Source organism: Nymphalis io, chromosome 9 (genome assembly GCF_905147045.1).
Source record: "Nymphalis io chromosome 9, ilAglIoxx1.1, whole genome shotgun sequence".
Lineage (NCBI taxonomy): Eukaryota > Metazoa > Arthropoda > Insecta > Lepidoptera > Nymphalidae > Nymphalis > Nymphalis io.
In genome coordinates, this window is record NC_065896.1 from 4,327,107 (window position 1) to 4,345,381 (window position 18,275).

The 18,275-nt window shown below is 34.1% G+C and overlaps 2 protein-coding genes across 2 annotated transcripts; one reads left to right on the top strand and one right to left on the bottom strand.

The window, feature by feature from the left end:
* The first annotated feature begins 389 nt into the window (after window positions 1-389).
* Window positions 390-9,898, top strand: LOC126770749 (protein abnormal spindle). Its single transcript, XM_050490284.1, has 8 exons — window positions 390-526; window positions 607-804; window positions 1,186-1,383; window positions 1,657-7,395; window positions 8,169-8,355; window positions 8,538-8,719; window positions 9,249-9,368; window positions 9,466-9,898. The coding sequence occupies exons 1-8, from the start codon at window positions 515-517 to the stop codon at window positions 9,775-9,777; spliced, it is 6,948 nt and encodes a 2,315-aa protein (XP_050346241.1). The 5' UTR covers window positions 390-514; the 3' UTR covers window positions 9,778-9,898.
* A 2,213-nt stretch (window positions 9,899-12,111) lies between these two features.
* LOC126770770 (H(+)/Cl(-) exchange transporter 7) lies at window positions 12,112-18,178 on the bottom strand. The gene is made up of 15 exons (XM_050490319.1): window positions 17,802-18,178; window positions 17,606-17,710; window positions 17,297-17,495; window positions 17,019-17,128; window positions 16,628-16,771; window positions 16,258-16,435; window positions 15,823-15,972; window positions 15,595-15,736; window positions 15,358-15,496; window positions 14,790-15,053; window positions 14,534-14,710; window positions 14,106-14,315; window positions 13,801-13,971; window positions 13,289-13,450; window positions 12,112-12,768 (listed from the first exon to the last, which is right to left on the bottom strand). The coding sequence occupies exons 1-15, from the start codon at window positions 17,931-17,933 to the stop codon at window positions 12,667-12,669; spliced, it is 2,385 nt and encodes a 794-aa protein (XP_050346276.1). The 5' UTR covers window positions 17,934-18,178; the 3' UTR covers window positions 12,112-12,666.
* Between the last annotated feature and the right edge of the window lie 97 nt (window positions 18,179-18,275).

Consider the following 18,275-nt stretch of genomic DNA (forward strand, 5'->3'; position numbering starts at 1 on the left):
AATGTCTGATCATCAATCACAATTACAGTACAACAATATTAATCAAATAGTAAAATAAGTGAGTCAAGTAATCTGTTATGTTTGAAAAATATAAATCGGTATATCCAGAGACCTAACAAAACAAAATGTATATATATATTGATTGTTTTTTTTTTCTTTTCACTAAAAATAAGTTATTTCAATAATTACGAATATATTTTTACAAAATTATAATTTAACGTTAACGGTTAAATGAAATAATAATTGTCAATACCTACAACAAGGTCTATGTCTCTATTCAAGTTTCAAGTGATTCTATTCTCTTTGGTATTAATTTATTGACATACCTTGGACATACCAGTTAACGGTTTTAGTTTTGAATGTGTACTTTGAATTATAAACAGCTTAAAACTTTTAAATCAACTTTTGTTTTGCTTCTCGAAATAAAATGCAGTTATGCATAATTGCATAAGTGACGAATAGATAAGCGTCGGTAGCTTATTAATTATTAAGTGGTAGTGAGTGAACCGGAATAATGTATTTCGAGGTAGGTTCCTCATAAAATAGAAATTTTATTAATTTCCAGTATTTACTATTGTTGCTTAATTTAAGTAATATTTATATCAGATTGAAAATACTCCGGAGCATTTGAAAAGAGCTAGAAGAAAGGAAAATGTTCAAAGGGCGTCTCCTAAAGAAGAGTGCCCCAGACTAATTTTGGCCCCTTTTTCGAGACCGCCCCAAGTGGTATTTGACAATGTAGTCATCGGTACAACATGTGAAAAAAATTTGGAAATATTAAACCCTTCTAAAGCTATCCAACAGGTACTAAAGTTAATGTTAATAATAATACAAAGAATAAAGTATCAATACAAAGAATAAAGTATCAATATTTTGTATTTTATGCTAATTTCAATAATTTTCTGAGCCTATGCTCATTGTTGAAAATAATTTATTGTTTTTAATGTCTCACAATTGAACAGAATAAATATCAATTGCTTTAGGCTGTCATGTAACTTTACTAATATATGATGTCATATCCTCATTTTAATTCTTATAGGTAATGTTAAGTAACTAGTTCAATGGTACATTAAGGTAGTTTCACCAAGGTTCTGAAACAAATTAGAATCATGATTTGTTAGATAAAAATATTAATAATTTGTCTATTTAGTCCTTACATACAATTTTTTGGTTTGCATTTTATAGATAACACTTGGTAAGTCTCTGCCACCTGGATTAATAATACAATTGCCTGGAGAATATCTGGAACTGGAACCGGAAACATGCTATTGCATAACTATGCTGTGGACACCTACTCAGCCCACAGCGCTACGGGAAACAATACGATTTACAAATGAAAATAGAGGGAGATATGATGTTATCATTGTTCTCAAATCAGTTATGGTAATATTTATAAATAAATCTATTCTTAATATAGAAATAAAGACTTTTTAATTAAAAAACTTAAAAGTGAATCACAATTGTTATTTTATATTAATAATAGAGATGGTAAACAATAATCATACTGCTACATAATTTATTCCTTGTTTATACAAAATGCGTCTAAGAATAATAGTATAATATAGTTATAAGACTTTGACTGTATAATATAATTGTATGTGTTTTAATTTATTAAATAATAATAATAATAATTTATTGTAAATAAATCTCTTTCAGAATGTGAAAGGCAAAAATAATACAAAATTAAAGATATCACCAGGTAAGATTAAAAAGAAGTCGGGAAAGAAGTCCCCAGCTGCAATATATAAAAAGAAAGTCGAAACTATTTATAACACAACAAAAGTGAAGAAAACAGTAAATGTTGTCCATTCAACTCATTATAAAGTATTTAATCAAATTGATAAAGAAAATGTATCTTACAATGACTGTTCCATGGAGCCAAAATTGAAAAAATGTCCTTTTGACTCACCAACTAATTTAGACTTAAATTTTAATACATCTGAAATATTTTCCAACGTGCAACGTAATAAGAAAGACATGCTTTATGAAACCTATGATAAATCATATAATGTAAATGAAATTTATACCAATGAAAACAATATTTTAAAACCTTCAAATAGACAAATTAATGATTCTTCTGTGACTGATGTATTTGATAATATTTCTTTTACGCCCCTCAAAAGTTTACCTACAAAAAATGATAAATTAGTCAAAGGTCCAAAAATAATATTAAGCGTTAATTCTGAGAGTGATTTTGATGACAGCTTAGATATTCAAGGCAGTAACAAAGAAAATGAGACTCATTCAATTCTATGCATAACTTCATCTCAGAATCCGAACAAGTGGTTAACAGTTAATCATCATGTACAATATGAAAACAATCAATGCAATGAAACTCCTACATTACCGAATAAGAAAATTCCAAACACATCTTCACCTAAAGAGTTGAACAGTCCAAATTTTTCAATAAACACAGAATTTTCACGTATAAGTGATTTATCTTTCTTTCCTCAAAGATTTTCAACTGAGAGAAAAATTATACCGAAAATGTATAATGAGACTCATGACATAATTGAAGACAATGCGAGAATAAGTTCTGATACTTATACAAAAGAATCACCAAATACTCCAATGTATTTTAATTCTAACCAAGTCTACGGAGATTCAAAGCAAGCTATTCCGAGAGAGTCAAATCCGAAAGTATGTCGACATGCTCTATTCAAGGAACATTTTTATAGAGATACCATTGACAGAAATGTATTAGCTAGACCTGAGAGTTATCCTTGGAATAATGATTTGAGAACCGAAATAAAATCACCACCTAGGTCTCTGACCCCACCTTTACAATCTATTCCAGAAGAAAGCATACATTTTTCGGACACTCATTTGTTCGATAAAACAAATAAGCAAATGTCAACATTTACTATCAATAGAACTTTCGACAAAGCAGATGATTCTTCGAAGTCTTCAGTGTCATCTAATCGACAGTCAGCTTGGTCAAAAAGAGCAGTCAGAGCTGAACCCGAACTGTGGAAGATGCCTACTACATTACCGAGGAAGTCCTTGAAATCTAAAAATATCTCTCAAACACTAATAAAAAGCAGAGATTCAATAACTGGAAAGGGGAATCAGTCATTTGACACAAATAAAAGCATTAACCAAAATATTTCTCTTAATCATATGGGTAATGTTTACTCGCAGTCATTTACTGTAGACCCATTTCTTTCAACAACTTACTTCTACGATGAGGAAGCTGTAGACAAGTTTGAAAATGAATTTAGAAGGTGGCTCAATTGTATTTTGACTCCACCTGCTGATCTAGACAGTAATATAGAACAGAAAATTGATGTAGGAAAAGCTTGGATTGAGAATAGGAATAAAGAAATACCTGCAGCTCCAACTAAAGAACAAGTGTGCAGCGCTTACCACAATAGTCACAGGCTAGACAGCTTACGGCGAACAGCGAGAGCATTGCTATTAAGTCCAGAAATTTCTCAGGTTTTCATCAAGTTAAATCTACAAATTGAAAAAAAATTGATTGCAATAAGAACGGACCGAAATCTACATTTAGATATTGGTTTACAAAAAATAATAATGGAGTTACTACTCTCTTACAATCCATTATGGCTTCGTATCGGCTTAGAAGCTATTTACGGTCTTGTGTTGCCTCTTAAATCGAACAGCGATGTTGAAGGTCTTACCACGTTTATTATTCATAGAATGTTCAAAAATCCTCATCTTAAAAACAAACATTCTAAATCATCTGCACCAAATATGTTGTTGCCAGCATACATGGAGGCCATAAAGAAGTTTACTCTTAAAAAGTTTTTCATGCTTGTATTTTTCTTAGATCAAGCAAAACAGAAGAAAATAATACCTCATGATCCCTGCTTGTTTTGCAGAAATGCTATATGTAAAGAAAGCAGAGATATTATTTTACGTTTCACAAGAGAACTGATTGCGGGCATTGGAGATATTACAAAACATCTGAGACCTCTTGGCTATGTTGTTTGTCATAAACAATCTTATTTAGATGAATATAAATACGCTGTTCACAACATAGCAGTGGATATACGAGACGGAGTTAGATTAACTAAAGTTATGGAAATTATCTTGATGAAAAATGGCTTGCTAAATCAACTACGAACACCGGCAATATCTCGCCTTCAAAAGATACATAACGTGCAAGTGGCTCTAAACGCTTTGAAAGAGGCAAACTTCGTTATAGTTGGTGATATATCTGCATCTGATATCGCAGATGGGCACAGAGAAAAGACATTGTCCCTCTTATGGCAACTGATACACGTATTCAGAGCGCCGCTCTTTGAAAAAGCTGCGAATATTATACAAACTTGGTGGAGAAAGAAATATGATATTATTGTTGAAAAACGAAAGGAAGAAGAGAAGATTATGGCTCAACGTGACACAGCAGCCAGTACCATTCAATATTGGTGGAGACGAATCAAATATAATCGTATGGTAGAATATAAGATGTATCAAGTAACAACTGCAACTATTGTAATCCAAAAATATTGCCGGATGTGGATTTGTCGTACTCACTTAAGGAAACAAAAGTATAGTGCTGTGAAAATTGCAACGTGGTATAAGAATAAGAAGAAAGTTCAGGAAGCGAAAGAGATTTTGCAGGCATTGCGTTTACAAAGGGAAAAATTACAACAAAAATCAGCTACCATTATACAAGCACATGTCAAACGTTGGCTATGTCTGAGGCGTTATAACGCGATCAAAAAGAAAATTGTACTCGTCCAGAGTATTATCAGGCAATATTTAGCGCGTAAATGGTATGTTCAATTACAAAGGTCTGTTTTGTTCATTCAACAAAAGTATAGAAGCAAGATATTAATGAGAAAAGATATGCAAAAATTTGTAGCGACAAAACAAAGTGCCATACTCATACAGAGTTACTTTAGAATGATGAAACATCACAGATATTTCCTAGCATTGAAGAAGTCTGTTCGAATTATAGAAAACCGTTATAAAGCGCTTATTGTGATGAGAAATGCTCGAACTGATTATTTAAAATTGAAAGATGCTGTTATTAAAGTCCAATCATTGTATAAAATGAAAATAATGCACGCGGAGTACATTCAAAAACGTAATTTAATTATTTATATACAAAGAAAATTCAAAGCTAATCAGAAAATGAAAAAAGAAAAATCGTACTATCTAAAATTACGAAATTCGTCTATCGTACTTCAAAGGCGTTTCAAAGCTTATTTAAAGATGAAAGAAACTAGAGAAGAATATAGAACAATTAGGAATTCTGTTATTAAAATTCAGACATACTTCCGATCGTACTTAGAAATGAAAGATCAACGTCATAAATACATTTTATTAAGAAAATCGGCTGTAAAAATACAAACACAATATAGAAGTTTATTAGCTATGCGACGTGATAGAAATAATTACTTGAAGTTGAAAGAATCTGTTGTGGCATTACAGATAAGATACAGAGCCATTGTTTTAATGAGAGAAATTAGAAAAAGATATTTAGAATTAAGAAATGCAGCCATAGTAGTACAGAAAAGATATAAAGCTCTATTACAAATGCGAACAGATAAATCTAATTATGCAAAAATAAAAGCGTCTTGTATTGTGATTCAAAATGCTTATAGAGCATATTTACTAGGAAAGCATCAGCGCCAATTATATATTCAGCAGAGAAATGCTGTATCGAAAATACAAAATTGGTTTAGATGTTCGAAAAAAGCGAAAGAAGTAAAGAAACAATATTTACAGACTAAAAGGGCTTGCGTGATTATACAAAATGTGTATAGGGCTTATATTATTGGCAGAATGCAAAGGCTTGAATATTTGAAAATGAAAACTGCAACAATTTGTATTCAACAACATTTTAGAAGTTATCTCTTAACGAAAACAATAAGAGCAGAATATATTCAAATAAAAACGTCAACTATAACTATTCAAAGATTTTATAGATCATATTTGATAACAAAACAACAAAGGCAAGTATATTTAACCATGAAACAATCGGCAAAAGTAATCCAAACCTATTATAAACAATATCAAGAGACTAAGAAAATAAGACAAAAATATTGTCAATTGTTATCGGCTACAATTTACATACAAAACAAATACAGAAGTATTAAAGACATGAGGTATCAAAGATCTAGATATTTGAGTATGAAACACTCGGCTGTCGTTGTACAAAGAAGATATAGGGCTCTGTTAGCAATGAGGAAAGAGAGACAAGTCTATCTTAAAAAACGCTCTGCAGCCGTTTACTTGCAAAATAAATTTAGGGCTCAAAATATCATGAAAGAGGAAAGAAAAAAATTCTTAAAAGCATTGGAAGCCTCTAAAAAAATACAAGCATTTTATAGGGCTTATAAAATTGGGGTCTCACAGAAAAATATGTATTTACAATTAAGAAAAGCAGCGATTACTTTACAGCAAAGATTCAAGGCAACTATTTTTATGCGAAAAGAAAGACAATCTTATTTAAAAATAAAATTCGCTGTTTTAACTTTGCAACGAAGGTACAGAGCCAAGCAATTAATGTTAGAAGCAAAGGCTAAATTTGATAGTACTCTAAAAGCTTGTATTACAATACAAAAGTTTTATAGGGCACGTTTAGTTGGCCGAAAACAAAGAAGCGATTATGTTAAGTTAAAATCCGCGGTGACAGTTATTCAAACAAGATTTAGAGAAATTATGCATGGTAGAAAATTAAGAAATGACTATATCCGTTTACGAAGTACGGCTCTTTTCATTCAACGTAACATAAGAGCCAGAAATGCGGCACGCAAACTTGCTCGGAAGATGGCTATCGAAAAAATTGAAATGTGGTACATATCTATCCGAAGACGTAATGAATGCAGAAATAATTTTATAAACATCAGAGAAAAGATAATTACTTTACAATCAATTGTCCGTATGCGAATCATTCGTAGATATTATCTTTGTATGCGATCTGCAGCCATTACTATACAAAGACATTATCGCTCTTATATATTAGCGAAAATGGAACGAAAAAAGTACGAACAATCCAGAACGTCCATAATAAAACTGCAAGCTCATGTCCGAAGTTTCATTGAAAGGAAACGATACATACGTTTACGTGCTACAGTGTTAGTAATACAAGCTGTATATAGATTAAAAAGACATCGAGTTTTCTTAAAAAAACAAAGAGAAGTAGCGGCTACATGTATTCAAAAGAATGCTCGAAGATATTTCATTCAGTCGTGGTATAAACGATACCGCGAACAAGTTATATTTGTTCAGAAACAATGGAGAGGGAAACTGTTAACAAGACTGTTACGCAATGAATTTTTGGAAAAGAGAAATATAATCCTAAAAATACAAGCTTTTATTAGAGGTCATCTCATTCGTAAAGCAGTTGAATATAAGAAGGAAAATCTATTAAAATTAAGAACAGAACAACAGCGAAATTGGGCTGCTACCAAAATTCAGGTCAGTTATTGGTATTCATAATTAAAATAAAAAAAACAACATGCAATTGTTAAAAAAAAAAACTAAGAATTAATGTCACTTAGACATTAAGATTTTAAGTTAAATTCAAGAGGTAAACTATTACTCTTTTAGATATTTCGACAAAGCGTCGCAATATTCTAAAGTAAAGTAACAGCCTGTAAATGTCCCACTGCTGGGCTAAGGCCTTTTTCCTTTTGAGGAAAAGGTTTGAGCTTATTCCACCACGCTGCTCCAATGTGTGTTGGTGGAATACATATGTGGCAGAATTTCAGTTAAATCAGACACATGCAGGTTTCTCACGATGTTTTCCTTTACCGTCAAGCATGAGATAAATTATAAACCCAAATTAAGCACATGAAAATTCAGTGGTGATCGTCGGTTAAGATTCACGAGTTCTAACCACTGGGCCATCTTGGCTTTTTTTCTGCATTCCGGAATTCTAATCCGCTCTAATGTGACCAAGTATAGCCCTTTAGAGCTATCTTAATCCGGCCTTACAGGAGGCACCCTTAGGACGCGCGTTTTCCGAGTGCGTAAGTGGGCTCCAAACATCTGGCTTAATTATTTTAAGACTCGTCTCCCAACCCGATGACGCTGTAGAGATCTTTACGGGTAACAGCAGTACATTATGTACATAAAAAATACCACGAACACCTTACTTCTTCTGAACTCTGGCCCGTTAATCCTGAGTATTAATTGTACGGAAATAATATCAATGCAGACTAAAATTATCATTTATTCTAAACAAATAGGCACTCTTTCGCGGACACAAAGCTCGTATGGTGAGCGGCATGCATGCCTATGAGCTACGTCGGCGATGGCGCAATGGAGGCTTGGAGTCATCACAGGAGTCGTTAAAGGAGAGAAACGAGGATGCAATGGAGGTACTCCGAAAGATGTCGGACATTGAAACTGTGATACGGGCATTTAGATCTGTGGGTAAGTAGTGTAGCTACTGAAATCGATAAATCGAAAAAATCAGTTTATTTTTTGAATAGAATAACACATGACAGTGTTAAAACGAATTGATTCTTGGGATTTTGCTACAGATAAAAGCACCATTATATTATAAAGAATTTTTAGTATTAAGTAACTTTTAAATATAAAATTATTTTTTTCAGAACTTCTAACTGAAGTATATCCGATAACGTACAACGAAAATGCTTCGTCAGTTGTGCGACGCGTGTATATCTACATGTCTGTGACGAACAGGTCTATCTCTAGTGTGGAAGTGCTGAAATCAGCGGCATCGCTGTTGGTTAATTTGACCAGATACAAAATAACAGGACCTAAAATTTATGCAGTAAGTTGATAAAATCGTGCTCGTTCTGCAATTGACCAAATAAATTTGTTCAATAAGATAGTAAGATATACCCTTATAATATAAAAGCGAAAGTGAATTTGCTTGTTTATTTGTTACGCTTTCACACTTTAAATACTTAACCGATCATTATGGTTGGTGATTTGGCTTACACGTTATCAGGGAGAGAGAGAGAGGAGGGTACCAAGCGTGTGTGAAGCCGCAGACGAAAACTAGTTAATATAAAAATTCTCTATTCAAAAAAAAATAAACGAATTTTACATTATCCGCCGTCCATTCGCAATATAAGTAAATCTTGTTCGACGTGTGTGTGTCGTAGGCTATACGAGTATATATGTACATATTTATACGTGTATGAATTTATATAAAAATGTTATAATATTTTATGTCAGAACTGGTTTAGATAAAGATCTAGTGTAGATGCATATAGCTACGCAAATGTACTTAAATTAAGTACAAATTTAAAACTTATTTGATTTAAAATTTATTGCACGTCATGTTTTTTTCACAGAGGGATAGAATACCTCCAGTACTGAAATTCATGTGGCGTTTCAGTAACAGCGAAACACAATTGTTTTGCATACTGTCAACTTACCTCTGGCTATTCTCCAAGTATGACGAAGTTAAGAGCGTAAGTAGCTGTAACTTACTATAGTATATAACTGTTTAGAATTAAACGTAAAGTAAAAATAAAAGAACTTAACAACAACAATAAAATTTATTTTCAGGATTTAACCAATTTTCTTCATGAACCCGAAAACCACAAAATACTCGTGTCAATTAGAGGAAATGTAATGCGAATGAAAAGGATGGCGAGTAATGTGATAAAAAATAAATTCAGTACCCCCCAGCCTTCTAAATATGTTTCACACACAATGAACCAATCGTTGCGTGATATGAATCATAGCATTTGCTGTAATAGTGGCTATTTGTTGCCGGCTCTTGAACCAGATTATGGGATCATAAGAGCTGATAAGCCTCGATATTTTCAGGACCCCCAACAAGCGATCTGTTGCCTCTTTGAAACTTATGAATTGTAATTCAATTATTTTTATCTAATTAATTATATTCCCACTTTAATTTTAGTGAAAAGTTATTTTATCATGAATATTTTGTTGACGTAATAACATTTATTTTTAATATATTTAACTAATGGTGTATATTATTGCGAGTGTAATTTAATATAATTTACAATAAAATGTTAAAATAATTGTTTATTTTTATTTAATAATAAAGTCCTTCTAAATATATGTACCGGTTCATTGTTATAGTTAATTTTATTCCTACTTCGTCGCGTCCAACATTATTACATTATCAGTCGCCGAGTTTCCTTGGTGACTGATCAATAATTCCTGTGAATAACTTATTATAATAATTATAATAAAAATAACCAAAATTATAAATAGTATAACCTATCTCAGGTTGGTACCTATCTTAGTCATTCATTTGTTTTTTCCTCATTATTTTTTTCTTTGGCGTCGCTTATTACCGCAAAATGGAAAACACGAGTTCTACCGTGGCACCAGTGCCGCAGAAACAGCTCGAAGGATTAATGCTGGTGTCGCAAAAGAAAGCACGGTACGTTTTTGGTTTCCATGTTTTCGTTCTGGAAATTTCGACCTTCAGAACCAACCCCGTGGACGGCCGGAGACCAAAGTGGAAAATAAAGAATTAAAGGCTATTGTGGAAGCGGATCCATCACAAAGCAATTCAGAGATAGCTGCAGGCTTCGGGGTAAGTGATAAAACTGCATTAGGGTCCGTTCACACAGACCGGCTCGGAGAGGAGAGCAGATTTTTATCACGTTGGAAACAGTGTTTTGAGTGATTGTAGTAAAGTTTATTTTTGCATTTGCACCTTTTTTGTCATTAAAAATGCCTGAACGCGCTTCGTGTGAAGTAATAAAAGGAGCCGACCGGCTCCGCTTGCGTGCTCTTTCTCGCTCGCACCCGCTTTCAGATCTCTTCCAGCCGGTCGATGTGAAATAGTTGGCGGCTCCGCTCCGGCCAATTCCAAGCGTATACGACCCGGTCTGTGTGAAAAGAAAAAAGCAGGCCGATGCTCTCCGAGCCGGTCTGTGTGAACGGACCCTTAATCCACTTGAAGCAAATCGGGAAAGTAAAAAAACTTGAACGATGGGTACCTCATGAATTGAGTGAATCGAACTTGCAAACACGCGTCGACTGCTGTGTTACTTTGCTCAACCAACACAATAATGAAGGGATTTTAAATCGAATCATTACTTGTGATGAATACTGTATGATAATCGGAAGCGCTCGTCGCAATGGCTGAACCCTGGAGACCCAACCAAATCCGGGCAGGATAAACGAAAATTGACTCAGAAAAAGTTACTTGTGAGTGTTTGGTGGACTAGCGCCGGTGTTGTTAACTACAGCTTTCTAAAATATGGCCAAATGATTACGTCAGATATCTATTGTCAGCAACTGCAAACCATGAAGGCAGAACTAGCTGCTAAACAACCGAGATTGGTCAATTGCTCTAGGCCACTGTTGCTTCACGACAACGCAAGACCACACACTGCACAACAAACAACCACTAAGTTAGATGAGCTACAATTGGAATGTCTACGACATCCACCATACTCCCCGGACCTTGCTACAACAGATTACCATTTTTTCCGGAATTTGGACAACTACTCACAAGAAAAAAAAATCAACTCCGATGCGACAGTCCAAACCGCCTTCAAAGAGTTTATTGATTTTCGCCCCCATGGTTTTTTTAGTAAAGGGATCAATGAACTACCTATGAGATGGCAAAAGTGCGTAGATAACAACGGTGCATATTTATATTAATTAAATATATTTTACAAAAAAAGAATTGACTTTTTATTCCTCCCGTACAAAACGCCAATTTCATATGTAAGAACCTAATATTTAATAAAATTATTAAAACCAATTAAAAGTATGACTATTAATCAATCGTACGTCCACCAATTTAAAACATCTGGCAACACTTTTGTATACTTTTTGCTTATGTGTAGATCATAACTAACAACTGACAGCTGACATTTGAACTGCCTAAACAAAATATCGAAAAGATTCGAAGAAAACGTATATTATATTTCTACGAGTAATTATTAATAACACAATAGCAGAAGATAAAAATTTATCAATGGATGAATTCGTCAATTACATATTACTTATATTAGTGATACTGCCAGTGATTTTGTTTATAAATTTATGGGCCGGTATAGGATGGGAGCTTTTTGTCAATAATTAAAACTAGAAAGAAATTTATCTCGTCTGTATCTTTAGTAGTGCTTCATATAGTATAAAAAAAGATTAAGCAACTTGCTGCTGTAAAGAACAGTGTGTACAAAGCAACTTTTATGAAGGTTAACTACAACTAAAGTGTTTATTAAACATTTCTGTTAATTGTAAATAATAATAAAAATTCAATGTCGTTAAAACGTTTATTATTAAATAACGCCTAAATAAACTTTACCATAAACAAATTACATATATAAAACATTTAAAAGACAATTTAATAAAACATTTATAAACATTAACTTCATAATTTACACATACATAGCTTTGGTAAATGTCATTTTGATTTAAATTGATCACATAAGTACATTAATTGATTCTTAATCTATAAAATTGAGTTTTTAGCTTCTATATTTTAATACCAGCCTTTCATCATAGCCTGATTTTAATTACCACAAACATTTATTTGTACATAATGGACTGACGAGGCTAAACAACTATAAATAAAATATGTACATTAAATAACAGGATGGTTAAGTCAATAATATTCGACTCATATTATACATCATTGGAACTTGCAATGTCATATTGTATAAGAATTAAATTACATTACACGGCAATATCCCCCATTTCCATATGACGGGTGTATCCAGACTCACCCATGACAGAATCCGTGTCTTGTAATCTAATTATAGGTGTATGTTAAATTTCACTAGAAAGTAACAATTCCTCCATGCCCATGTGTCCGCAATGCCTCCACACTCTGTATCGGGCTATATCTTTACGTGTTACCATTCCTACAACCTAGAGAAAAAAAAAAGAAATTTCTGTCAGATATCTCATAAAAACTGTTCCTTGCAATTTTACCTATTCATTTTTTCCCGCACATATTGTAATTACATTTTATGTAACCTTATGTAAAATTTAATTACAATTGGTTCACTGTTATAATTTGATTAATACTTATCGGACCAGTTAAAGAATATATATTCTTAAATTGCCAGAAAATTATGACCCGCATAAAATCAATGGCAATAACAAAATATAATTAGTTGTGGAATGTGTTAACAAAGGTTCCTGTGATTCTGGCAAACTCTTTTGAGTTTTCACACAATTAATTTGTGTTTTTCATGTAATGTTTGGTGGAGTAGTAAAATATTGTTAGGCAAGAGAGATCATCGGCTTTTCATGGCACGAAGGTAAACACTCTCAATTTCTTGATCCCTGGCTGTTATTGAACACTTCTCGACATAAAAACCCAATAAATTTTTACTGGCCCGACCCGCGTAGTAATTGGAAAAAGTATAATTAGTAAACGAATTACTTCATTATGGTCATTCACAATGGGTAAATGTCGAAGGCCGAGCGCGCGGAACAATCTGAAGAGGCGCGGCAGCGAGGCTCGGTGCGGGAGCGTGTACGGCGACGGGTTCATGAAAGGCCGTAGATCTATTGTGTACGTCTTCTCCCAGTCAGATATCTCGAGCTATGATAATTTAAATTAATATTACTTTACTAGTAATTTACATATATATTAATTGTATACATTTAAATTAAACAGCACCGTAGTTAGGGGCTTCTGCTAGGGGTGCCAACTTGGGGCGGACTTTGCAACATTACCTTGATTACACAAATAAAATAAACACACTTGTTATATTGTCACTTAAATTAATTACATTACACTTTTCTAGAAAACAAATATTGCCAAATTCAAATGTTACCAGACACATACCAACTAAAACATTTAAATTAATGTAGCTTTGAAATTTTATTATAATAATTAACACATTACAAACTTGCTTTTCATTTATGACAACTTTATACATTTTTACTCACCTCATCTATGGACGGATATCTGGGGTATTCCCGCCTAAACATATTCATGTCCACATTAAAGTTGGACCACGTCGTGTTTGCATTCTCGTTGTAAATCTTATTTTGCAGCAAAACTATCAGCTGGGATCTCAGAATAAGTCCACGCAATCGTTTGTATGTCGTCACTTCCGCCTATAAATGATATCCCTTATTAACTTCTAATTTTAAAAATCCAATTATTTTAAGACTCAAATCTAGTTCCCGAAATTGGTGAAATGATTAGGTATGTTATACTTTCTATGGCATTTTGTACCGTAAGGACTTACATCGTCAGCCAGCGGCGGGTCGACCACGGGGAACCCGTTGTAGGACACGACCCGCAAGATCTCGACGATGTGTCCGACGTTCTCGACGGTGCGCAGAGTGAACACGGGGTGCGACATCACTTCGGACGCGTAGATGTTGTGCGCGAGAGGCGGCGGCTCCCACGGCAGCAGCGGCACGCCCGCCAGCTGGATGTGGATGTCGTAGATACCCTACGAAATCATAGCCTATGATTATGAAGAGCACCTTTCCAATCACACGTACACAGTTCGGAGTATGTAGTACCAACCTTTACGGGATTGCACAAGCCCTCACCACACATTTAGCAGAAGGCGAAACTAAGCAAAGCAGTTTGTGTTTCGGTAATTTATGATTAACAATGCTTAATTTATGCGAGAAGATGAGTTGAAGTTAAATAGACGTCAGGCACCTCGTTGAAGAAGTCTCCGGTCCACTTGGCGACGACGAGGGTGATGATGATGGGCAGCGCATTGGAGATCTGCCCCGTGGTCTCGATGATGATGACGGTGAGCGAGATGGTCATGCGCACAACGCCACCCAGCTGCGCCGCCGCGCCCACGAGCGCGTACTTCGCGGGGTTGATGCTCTGCGCACGGAATAATATAGGATAGTCATATTGCATTATATAATAAAATTAATATATTTATCCTTAAGCAAAAACTTACATTCTGAGGCAGCATATATTGTATGAATATAGCAAGTAGTCGTCCCCAGGCGGCGCCGGTGAGAAGGTTGGGTATGAAGAGACCGCTGGAGACCGCCAGACCGAAAGTCCACGTCGACAGAAGAAAGTAGCACAGGACAAAAAACATTAACGACAGTGGCTTGTAGGAGCCCATCGGGTCGTGCAGGAACGACCGCACCGACGCCTCGGGCGTTTGAAACCAGATCGCCGCTAGCGTGTTGTACTCGCCGTCTGCGCAGAAGAGCTGTGGATTTTTTATTTTTTTAAATTATGACGAATATTTGTTTTGCCAAAAAAGCTTCTGAATACGGTGCCTCTTTAATAAATAAAAAATAAATCCAAACTCAATGTGGCATATTCGGAAAAGCTAGAGGGCAAACAACGCAGAAATCACAAACTCTTATAACATATTACACGAAACCTACATCTTTATTGATGAGCAGCAGCCCGCGGTCTTATGCACATCAGTCAGTACCACAAACAACGACAGTATAAAAATTATATCGTTATCTGACGAAACATAAAAAGCAAGTAGTCATGAAACATACCTGGAGCGGAACCTTAGTGGGATCCTCGCCGAGCGGGCGGCAGTCGTCCAACAGGAACATCATGAGGAACCCACACGTAGCGCTGACGGCCGCCACCAGGCACGCCTCGACCACGCGCAGCCACGCCGCGCTCACGTACCTACCACCACGGAATATATTCATACAAAAGTTACACATTCTTTTTTTACTTTCCTATTTCGATTGTAACTCCGGTAATCTGTTAACAAGTACATTTACCTTATGCGAAAAACGGATAATTTGTAATTGATATGGTTCCATAAAGCTCCTAAGCATCCTCCGACTATTCCAAAGAACATGAAAACTGGTAATTCGTAGAACTGGAATGGAAACGGTTCCATCTTTCCGAGATTCAGTAAACCTGTAATAGAAGACCATACTTCATTCCTATCATAAAAAAGTTAAGATAAAAAACTATACGTTTACGTTTTGTAATATTTTTTTTACCTGGATAACTCAATTCGCCTGGGTGACCGTGATAAGCTGACAAAGCAATGTTGAGCGTAAAAGTGGACACTACAGTTCCAAAAAATGTGCGCCAAGTTAGAGCTTGATTCCAAAAACTTGTGCCTTCTTCTAAAGAAAATAAAACGCCACCTACAAAATTATAAACAATTGTTCATTTATTTAGTTAAAAATAAGGCAATTGCCATTCCAGGCAACACATGCCAGGTATTGCTAGGTTTTCATATACAAAAGATTTTAATACGCAAAACTTTCAATCTAGGGTATTGGAAGTGATAACTTATATGGACGTGTGAAAATATTTACTTCATAAATTTTCTTAAATACAATAATTTCTATGATACGCGTTTTAAGCTAGTTTATAAGATATAGAGTTTGCATAAGTTTTATTACTAAGTGGTTTTTAGCCTATTTTACCAATAGGTGCTCCAAAAGCCGCAGACACGCCAGCAGCTGCTCCACCCGAAACAAAATCACGTTTTTCATGATCCTCGCGAAAATATTGGAATATCTTAAAGTCTTTGTTGAAGGTTGTGCTTTTCCCCTGGGATATGCCTGCTGCCACTACAGCCCCACTATGTATCATAGGACCTTCCTGAACAAAGAAGAGTAATAGTTGAAGTCAAAATATTTATTCAATACAGAAACATAACATTTACTTATTAGTTGACCAAAAACAGGCCTATGTTTGGGGATTTACCTAAATTACATTACCTTTCTAACATTATTTTTTAGTTTTTTTTTCTACAATTTATATTTACATCAAATAATTGAATAATAAACTTACTTTACCACCAGCCAGTCCACCAACAACAGCGGTGATGACACCAACAGCCTTTACGAATAGTGTTTTGATCCTTACAACCCTTGGCACTTTCACTCCATTCAAATAACACTTTACTTGTGGAATGCCACTGCCAGCAGCAACGGGCTACAACAAAAAAACATTATTATTTAGGGACATAACATCTTAGCTTCCAAGGTTTGTGCCACATTGGCAATATAAGGGTTGGTTAAGATATCATACAGTGCCAATATCTATTGAAGCTGACTACCTCGGAAACGGTACATACCATTATATGACCCGATTGCCAGCTTTAAATAATTTAAAAAAAAATAGTAAAAAAAATGTATATTAAATCGAGTTATTGTAATGTATATTTTAATGTTTAACTTACCTCAATATAGGCCACTAACATTGATCCAATGAACACTATACAAATATTTGTTAAAACCCACAGCAGGTATGGTATGTACAGTTTGTCCAATAACACATATTTGTCCACAGCTAAATTAATAGTTTAAGGAAATATTTTGTTATGAAATTATAGCAAATAAAAAAGGTTTTTATTTTAATTGAAAAGAAATATTGAAAAAAAGTTATCATGCTGTATTAAATTATATAAGTTCACAAACTACATATATCTATAATGTACTTATTAATTGTAAAGGATACATTTTTTGAGTTGCTCATATTTAATTTTAGAGAATTCTTCTATACATATATCAATAATAAAGGCAATAAGGGCAGTTATTACACCAATGAGCAATACAATAACCCATCGAGCTATATCCTTCCATACAACAAAAGGATAGCCTCTTTTTCTTTCTTCATCTAAGAGTAAATGATTCTCGCATGTGTCATAATCTAAGCTCTGCAAAATATAAGCTACATTATACATCCAATTTCATATTGAAATCAGAATATTTTCATTTTAAAGTTTAGCGTTATTTATATGAAAAGAAAACATAATATATCTACTACCTCATACTTAGCCGATAGAATATTTAAAGAGCCTGGTTCGATTTTCTGCACTGGTTGCCTTCTTCTTACACCATGACTTCCATGCAAATCATCTTCCACTGATTCCTAGATTAGATATATACAAAGTTATGTTCCATAAATAACAATCAATAGAAGCTAGGCATTGTAAAGGTACTCTTTAAATCTTTACACTTACTTGGAGATCTGAAGATTTATTGAGTTGTGTGTAATTCGATGAAGTAGCTTCTTCATTGCTAACTAATTGAGCTGTATCCGATGTTGTTACTGAAATTGTCTCCTCAATCACTGGTGAAAAAGAAGTACTCATTTTCACTGTATTTATTAAAACGAATTTGATAAAATTTTAATGCGCATGTCAATAGAGACATTTAATTATTATTATAAATTTAAGTGTATTAAAAAAAGGGATATAAATTTAAGTGTATTAAATAAGGATTTTGAAAAAACTACACTTTTCACTTTGTTTCCAATTTCACATTGTTTACATTAGAATTAGGAAAACAACATTATGTTTCTTTCAGCCTTCAGTTAGGTATCAGTACAATGGAAAACGTCAAAATAACACACGTCACAGATAATTATTGATTCGTATTATTTACGTTAATAAAATCAATAGCGATTATGAATAGTTTAGAGTAGACAAATAATA